This window comes from Sinocyclocheilus grahami, unplaced genomic scaffold (genome assembly GCF_001515645.1).
Source record: "Sinocyclocheilus grahami isolate Dianchi unplaced genomic scaffold, SAMN03320097.WGS_v1.1 scaffold591.1, whole genome shotgun sequence".
NCBI lineage: Eukaryota > Metazoa > Chordata > Actinopteri > Cypriniformes > Cyprinidae > Sinocyclocheilus > Sinocyclocheilus grahami.
This window is the reverse complement of record NW_015505770.1, coordinates 507039-516014: the sequence shown is the minus strand read 5'-3', so window position 1 is coordinate 516014 and position 8976 is coordinate 507039. Positions and strand designations below refer to the sequence as shown.

General features: G+C 38.5%; 1 protein-coding gene across 1 annotated transcript in view; it reads left to right on the top strand.

Moving 5' to 3' along the window:
* plch1 (phospholipase C, eta 1) overlaps nucleotides 1-8193 on the top strand; it is a 92480-nt gene extending 84287 nt beyond the window's left edge. The window contains exons 20-22 of the mRNA XM_016240485.1: nucleotides 2352-2411; nucleotides 3463-3820; nucleotides 5168-8193. Of these exons, the coding sequence (XP_016095971.1) occupies nucleotides 2352-2411; nucleotides 3463-3820; nucleotides 5168-7491 (2742 nt within the window). The 3' untranslated portion in view covers nucleotides 7492-8193. The remainder of the gene's footprint in view (nucleotides 1-2351; nucleotides 2412-3462; nucleotides 3821-5167) is intronic.
* Nucleotides 8194-8976: the final 783 nt, after the last annotated feature.

Here is an 8976-nt window from a genome sequence, read left to right as displayed (position 1 = left end):
AATATTATTAAAATTATTAATTATATATATATATATATATATATATATATATATATATATATATATACATAATTGTAACCTTCATGTAACAAAAAAGTCCAAAACTGGTGTAATAAACTCAGCCCTTGGGACATAAAAGTGCCTGTAGTTTAAGAAACAACCATGCATGTTATAGTAAGTGTCACATTATCAGCTAATTACATAACTGATATAAGCAGATTAAAAAGACAAAAAAGATCACAAGTTGACTGAGATAAAAATATCTCAAGATAAAAAGAAATCAGGGTCATTATGTCAAGTGTGAGGGACAGCAGCAGGTCCCTGTGTCTCAGAGGGGTGTCATGTGAAGCATGTCATTAGATTAATGGAGGCCTGAGGTGCTGCCGAACTCTCTCTGCCCTCACACAGACAGTCACACGGTCTCACCGAAGGAAGACATGCTTCTGTGCTAAAGCTATGACACCATGTCTTCCTGTTTTTTTTTTTTTTAAGTTGCATTTATTCTCTGAATGTTCTCACAAATGCAAATGCCTTTCTTCCATCCCATTTTTAATCATTCCTCCTCTTTCCCACTCTTGCAGGATTTAGACACGTTTATTTGGAAGGAATGACAGAGGCATCCATTTTTGTCCATATCACAGTGCATGACATCTATGGGAAGGTGAGCTTATAACTACGCAGACAGCTGTACCTAATCAGTCTGATAAAGATCCACAGCCATTTCCACTGGGCATGTTACCAATTTAAAGGGGTCCTATTATGCTTTTTCACTTTTTGAATTTTAGTCAGTGTGTAGTGTGTATGTTTGGGCATAAAAAAGATCTTCAAACTTATGAATCTCAAAGTCCACTCCAAAGGGAGATATTTCGTTTAAAAAAAAAATCCCTTTTCAAGAACTACAATGAACGGCTCGTTTGGACTACAGCGTTTGTTTTCCGGGTTTTGTGATATCAGAAAGCGGCCCATTAGAATAGCATTAAAATAATTCCTGCCTACGGAAATTCGAATGGTTGGAGGGTGGGGAGGGGCGAGGACGTGGTTAGAACGCTTGGTTGAGTGCATCAGATAAGACGACGATGAAGAAGTGCTGTTGTAGCTTCAAGTTTTTGCAAGTTATTACACATGCACCTTAATAATTATGTATGTAAATATATATGTTACAATTATGAAAACGTTTTTATAATAAATTGCTGACAGTACAATACTGGACAATGATGTAATCTGCAGAATTTACACTTCAATTATGCGACTACAGTGTTTCCCATACATTGAGTGCGGGTGTTTTTATATCATTGTATTTCTGAAGGAAACTGACTGTCTTCAGAAAATTGGATGTCATTTTCATTTAATCAGTGTTTTTTTGAGCGGAGCACAGCCAGTTACCGGGGAAACCTTGATCTCTACCACTCCAACAGCGCCTCCTGCTGGCAGAGAATGAGTTTGCATATACAGTATATGCCGCCTGGGAAACACTGGACTATGGTATCAATAAATTCAACTGTATAACAGTTTCACTGCAATTCATGTTATAATTAAATAACAATAAAAATAATACATATGCACTTATCTGTTATAAAAAAAAATCAACAACAATAACGTTACCACTCTAATATGTCTTGCAATATCCGTGCGTGCAAAGGTTCTGCGCGATCCTTTTGTTCAATATTATTTGGGTCTGAATCTGGCTCAAATTGATATGGCAATATTGACACTATCCTTAACTAAACCGGAGCAGACGGAACATGCTGCTTTGGCAAGGGGCGGGGCAGTACTGAAACACCGTCTAAGATGTTCACAACGCACTGGGACAACTAACCAATCACATCACATTTCGTTTTCCGGAAAGCGGGCCTTCATTAAACCCGTAACTAATCGAGCCGTTTGTGTCAGGATGGGGAGAAAGGTATTGTAATAATGTAAATTATGTAAAACATAAATGTGTTTTTCGAACCACCAATCATGAGAACATGTTCTAGAACTCCCCCAATACAAATTCAAGACATTGTAAAAGAGCATAATAGGACCCCTTTAAATTCTACTCTCTATTTCTTCATGCATTTAGTAATTAGATCAGTTCCTATTCATTACTAAAGCAACATTTTCCAGAAACTGGGGTGTTTTGAATGAATTAAAAGGTGTTAAGAAACTCAGCTGGTTAGCATAACAATTTGTAATGCAAGCTGTTGTTTTCATCCATTTCTACTGGTGTGACTAAACCTGTGACTGTGACATTTTTTCTCATTTCCATCTCAATACAGAAAAACAAATCAGCAAAAAAACTAAATCACTTTATTGATATTTTCCTCCATTGACATTTTATTGAAGTTCCCTCCAACCTTTTTACTTTCCAGTGGAGTCCTTTAGTCCTCAACCCAAGCTATACCATAATGCACTTGCTAGGAGCTAATAAGGTACCCTGGCTATGTAGTGTGCTGCATGGAACTGCATGAGCATCTTCTAATGTGCCAATGTGACATCCTGTTCTTGCTCAGTGAACACTAAGCTGTTGTAAATGTGCAGTTGTATGGACATGCCTTTTAAATTTCATTTTGTCTGTTAGTTTTTGTTTTTTAAGTAATTATGTTTTGGTCAGTTCTGTCCTCGGTGTTAAAGCTGGATTTGTTTCCTCTTGTAAAAAAAAAATATTGAATTTTGAAGGCTGGAAAGATGAAAGATGGTCAAATTAATCATTAATGGTTACAAATGAATATGCTGCCATCTGTTGAACTTAGTCAGTAATGCAGTGGTTTGTACAGGAGCAGAAATTCTGTATCTGTATTGTTGCTGTAGTCCATACAAAGATTGTCATTGTGAGATTGTTGAAATTGACTGTTTGAAATGTGACATTGCATGTATGTTTTTGTCTGTGAGGACTGTTTGATTTAACCCGGGACCCAGCAACACCATTTAAAAAAAAAAAGAAAGAAAAAAAAAGATTTTTCTTTTTCTGAGATCACGTATGTAAATCTGTTTCATCATATAGAAGACATCCTGGGATTTTTAGAATATCATATGCCTTCCTCTTTCTAATCTTGATTTTACAGAAATATAAAATCCAAATATATTATTTTTTTAAAGTAGGATCAACTTTTTAAAATGTAAATAATCATGAAATAATAATTAGTCATTTTAAGAAATGTATTTTGTTCTACAAGAAAAAATTTAAATCATCTGTTACATATGTCTTTTTATTTGTAGACAAGACAAAAACAAAAAAACTATCATCAGTGCAAATAAGTAAAATACAAAAAATAAGATAGATAGATAGATAGATAGATAGATAGATAGATAGATAGATGTAGGTTGGAGACACTCATTGTAGTGTATCACATTAGGAAGTAAAAATTGTGCAGCATTAATCATTCTCATAACGTAAAATTGTTTTGCTTGGTCCCAGACGGTTAAATGGCTTAAATAAATATTGTATGCTGAATTCTCTCTCTATCCCTGTCTGTTTCCCAGGGTCGTCAGCTGCGAGGTTTTAGAGGCTTATTTAATAAAAGTTCTAAGTCCTCAGTGGACACACATATTGGAGTTCCACCTCGTAAACGATCCATAACTGACCACCTTCTTCGAAGGACTGCCAGTGCCCCTGCTAAGGGCCGCAAAAAGAGCAAGATGCCACTGGCTGAAGTTACAAGTGACAGAAAGCACAGCACTGGGGACTCTCAACCCACTTTTGTAGAGAGGAGAGCAGGGAACAGAAAAGCCCTCCAACACCGTCCAGCATCCATGCCCCTGGATAAGCTCCTACATAGTCACCTCAGCCTGTCCACCCCAGATCGGGAGGGCCCTGATCCTGGAGCTGACACGATCATTGGTAAGTAATTCCCTTGACATCCCCTTATGAACTGTGTCTTAAAGGGATAGTTCACCCAAAAATTAAAATGTGTTGTTTATCTGCTTACCCCCAGTGCATCCACAATGTAGGTGACTTTGTTTCTTCAGTAGAACACAAACGAAGATTTTTAACTCAAACCGTTGCAGTCTGTCAGTCATATAATAGAAGTGAATGGGAATCATGGCTTTGAGAGTCAAAAAAACATGCACAAACAAAACCAAATGAAACCCTGCGGCTCATGATGATACATTGATGTGTAAAGACACGAAACGATCGGTCTGTGCAAGAAACTGAACAGTATTTATATCATTTTTTACCTCTGATCGTCACGAGCCGCAGGGTTTAATTTGGTTTTGTTTGTGTATGTTTTTTTTTGTCTCTCAAAGCCGTGATTCCCATTCACTTCCATTATATGACTGACAGACTGCAACGGTTTGAGTTAAAAATCTTAGTTTGTGTTCTACTGAAGAAACAAAGTCAGCAGATAAACATCAAATTAAATTTTTGGGTGAACTATCCCTTTAATGAATCAGAATGAATGCTGTTACATCTCAAATCCAAAATAACATTAACGCTGCTGTTTAACGCAGTTTCTTATCATAAACAGTTTTTTTTCTCACGGTAGCTTCTGCTATCCTCTCAGAGAAGATATTATATGCAAATTTTCATAATTTTTCTATTATTTCACTTCTATTAACAATTCTGTTTATTTAACATTTTCACATGCTCTATATTGTTTTGCAGTCCTTATAAAGGGATAGTTCACCAAACATTTTAATTATGTAATTTATTCAGCCTTGTTCCAACCCCTGTATGACTTTCACTCGTGTGCGGTACATAAAAAGATTATAAGACATTTTGAAAAAGTAAAATTAATTTTGGGTGAACTATCCCTTTAAGTATCTCTACTGGTCCCTTTGAAGTATTCAGACATGCAGGCTTTTCTTTCCTTAATACCTTAACTTGCCTTTGTCTTGTTCTGTCTTTACTGTTGTGCTTCTCTATAGTAGAAAACTGACTAGGAAAACCCCTAAAGGTAATCCACAAGCCATAATCGGGTTGACTCACCTAAAACATTCCAGTTTTAAGCCATTGTACCAATGTTTTTAAACAACTTTTGTTTTGTTTCATAAAAAAAAAAAAAAAGTAATACCTGGATGTTCCCCATGTCACAGCGCCATTATCAAATTTCCTTCTCACAGTTGTACTTGGTATTACGTTCCATTTGTCCTGTGTTTAGAGTGGTGTGTGTTGGATTTTGGTGTTTGAAGGTCAGTAATGGTGTTTTTTTACTGACAATCATCTCCTGTAAAATGTCTTCCACAGATTCCTTCCTCAATGAGAAACCCAGATCTGTCTCAGTGGATCTCCTCTTTGAAACTTATGCCTTCAAAGAACCTGATGTCCATGCCGTTTCAGCTGACCACATTCAAGACTGTAACATTGAGCCCAAAGATACAAAAGAAACCCCTTACCTGGTCATTGAGCACAGTAAGGAAAATCTGAGTGATTCTCAACAAGAACACACAAGAGGTGGTCTCACCCAGACTGAAGCTGATCAATTATGTTCTTCCAAAGGGCCAGCAGACCACTTGACAGGTCCTACAGAGCAATGTAATGGTGGCAGTAGCTTACGGAGTGAAGGAAGTCATAGAGAATCATGCCAGTTGGAAGCCCCTAAAAAGAACATTCTAACACCCAAGGCAGCCACGTATTCCTCAACTTCCTCTTCTTCCTCATCTTCACGAACCAACACCAAATCACACTTTCCTAGAATGACTCTGCCAGATGAGAAGAGTCAAGTGTCCCTCCAGGAAAGTGCTCTCTCTCGCCTTATTGACGCTGTCTCATTAGACAATGAGTATGACACCTGTGGATCCATTTCTGTTCTGATTGGCCAATTTGAGCTCACTGATGACCAGAGTTCCCTAATTCCATCCAACTCACAACCCATGAAATATTCTCTTTCTCCATTTGACCTTCCTTGTCTCAACAATGAGCTTTCCAGCACTCCAATAAATGTTATCAAAAAATCTGTGTGCACAACCTCAGAGCTAACCGAGAGACCTTCTAGTCCTAAAACGACTGAACCTGCAGTCTTTACCATCTTGGATGAGGAGGTGCTTTCTCCTGTATTTACAAACAGCCTTTGTCAAAACAACTTTCAAAATGACTTGGTTGGTTCTCCTGTGGTCAGCCAGGGATCCTCGCCCATCAAGATGCCTTTAGAATGGTCTGCACATGGAAATCTAAAGCAAAGCTATAGCAGCCAATGCCATTCCACTGGTTCCTGCAGAAATTTTGAATTCGGAGGATACAGAGAAACCTCAATCAATAGCACAGCCTCAGACCGCTTCTTGCTGTGCCAAGACTTTACAAACAGCAGTCTGATGGAGGTGGAGATCAATGTAGACGAGGATCCCTTAGACAACACGCTGACCCCTTTGAGTCCTCTTCACGATTTCAAAAGTGTTCAAAGCTTAAACCAGACCTCCCCCTATCAAGTACAAAGACTTGAACCTAACCATCTCCACAAACTTTCATACAATCCCTCTCCTGTTCATTCATACTCCACGGACACATCACCCTTTCACAGACTCTATAAATCTCCACACCAAAGTCTGAACTCTAGCACCTACCTTAATAACAAATCCCAGCCAAGGAAGTTTAAATGTTATAATGATTCTGGGAGATTCACACTTGGTGATCACAGAATAGATACCACAGAAGGAAGGCACCAGGAGACAAGAGACCAGAACAGCTTGGTCAGCAGGGCAGAGCATTTAAACAAAAGCTCTTTGTCCTCAGAATGTCTTGCAAAGACTCAAGGCTGTCATAATTTGTTAAAGAGGGACTTGTACACACCTGTATCAGACTACAACATGATTACAGTTGAATCACAAGACTCTTTTTCCCAGCCATCTCCGCGCAATCAGGCCTTTCCTGTACCTCCTCCTCAGATGTACAATGGACTCTCTCCAACTTCTTCCATGTCCAAGAGCCTGGGAGACCTGACCTCTGAGGACATTTCATGTAACTTTCAGAGCAAGTACAAGTCAATCAGCCGAAGTTTTGTCACTCCTGCAATGAAAGACCAAAGACGCATGTGTGGGTTATCTGGTCGTCTGAAGTCCACTGATCCCTTAACTGAGCAGCTTCGCAGGCTTGTAACACTGGAACATGAAGACTATACGCATCCCCTCCCCTCTTGTTCTCAACCCATCCCGAAACCTCTGTCAGTGCTTCCTCTGGCTTCTCGGAGCTCTGCTGATGATCCTGAAGACCCTCCACCATTTCTGTCAAGACGACTGTCGTCCCGCAGTCAAAGTCGTGTACGTCATATAGCCAATCGTGCGCGTGAGAGACAGCAGGAGGCCTTCAAACACCACTCTGTTGAGGGTGCCATGGAAGTAGTACTCCGCAATAAACCAGTTTCCTCCCAAAATCCTCCACCAAACAGGCACTCTACAGGGTCTTATATCGCTGGTTACCTGGACCATCTGGGTCCTGAGGCCCGAGGCTTGCCTGAAGGAGCCTGCACCTCACTACACTATGGATATGGAGATGGCTACTATAATGACGATTCTGTACTCCCTCCGGACTTCTCCAACTCATCAGAACCCGAGGTCTTCTTCCTACTTAGGCTTTGACCTTGCATCTCACCTGCTGTTTTTGACTCTGCATGTATTTCCTAGTAACAGTTGCAACTACTGTACATGTAGCAGGACACTTCCAGAACTGTGTACATATTCCATATAACACGGTCTCCTACTTGTGCTACTCCTGCTGTATTAAATGTATTATTTTATATACATGTGGTCCCTGTAATGCTTGGAAAAAAATATTGTTTAAAATGTGTGCTGTCTCAAAGTTTAAAAAAAAAAGTAAATAATTGAATTGGATATTTCTTGCAGACATTTTCTTTTTGTTGTTGTTGTCAGCTATTTGTTACTTTTTAAACTATGTAGTACAACAAAGTCATGAAGGGGCTTCTCTTTTTGTTCAGTCTTCCTGCATATCTTGTTATTTGTCTGTGTAGTTTGTACATATGTTGGTAAATTTATGCTCAGTCAAAGCATGATTGGTTTTCATTTAAATTTTAACTACTGTGATGTTTTTTTAGCATGTGAACTGTGAAAATTTTCAGCATGACTATGCACAGACCCATAGATGCTGTGCTCTGATTTTGCACAGAATAATTCTGTTGTATTGAATGCAATACAGCACATTTACCTGCTTGCTCTGACTTGCTTGCTTTCTATTAGTCATGGATTTAAAGAAGTTTGAAACTCTTCTTCATATTCTAAAGCTGTATGGTTAAAGTTTTATTTTTATAATTGCTTTGATACAGAGAGCAAAAATAACATTTGTTAGACTTAATATTTAGTTTTCTTTTTAAAGAGACAAAAAAACAAAGATTTTTTTCAACTCCTTTGTGCTTAAAGGCATCTAGTCCATTGTTCATTTTATTGTTGCTCATCCAAGATGAGTGTAAGCATTTTCCTACCAATGCAATAAAATTATGAAATGTTTGCTATGAGGAAAAATATATTTTTGTGTGGTTTCTCTTATCTGCCTCTGTAATAACTGTATATCCAATTTTCATTTTTTTATTCTGCCTAATTAAATTATGTTTTGGCATTGCCCCACTGGCCTTGACTCCTAGAGTCAAATGCCCATTCCTTTAAAGTGCCCTTGTTATGCCTTTTCGAATATTACCTTTCATGCAGTGTGTCATGTAGCTGTATGTGAACATAAACTATCTGCAAAGTTGTGAAGCCAACAGTGCACGATAAATAAAGTTATTGTCTATCAAAAAAAAAGAAGAGTCGGCTCGTAATCGCCTAAATGAGTCGTCAGGAATTCGAATCTTATTCTGTTACGGCTCTACGTCACAAAGTAACACATTTGCATAATGTCTGCCCACGTTCTACGTTGCCAACTTGCCCGCCCACAAACAGTATAATTTCCGTGTGGTTCACATTTCGAGAAGATGCTGTATCCTACGCTGTGAGAGTAAATTTGTTTTATCACACCTTATAATTACCACAAACTTGTTAACACTTACCACTGAGAAACGTCCTGCTCCAGTCGTGCTTGCGAATCAGTCTCTTGTCGATCAGCCAGTTCAACCG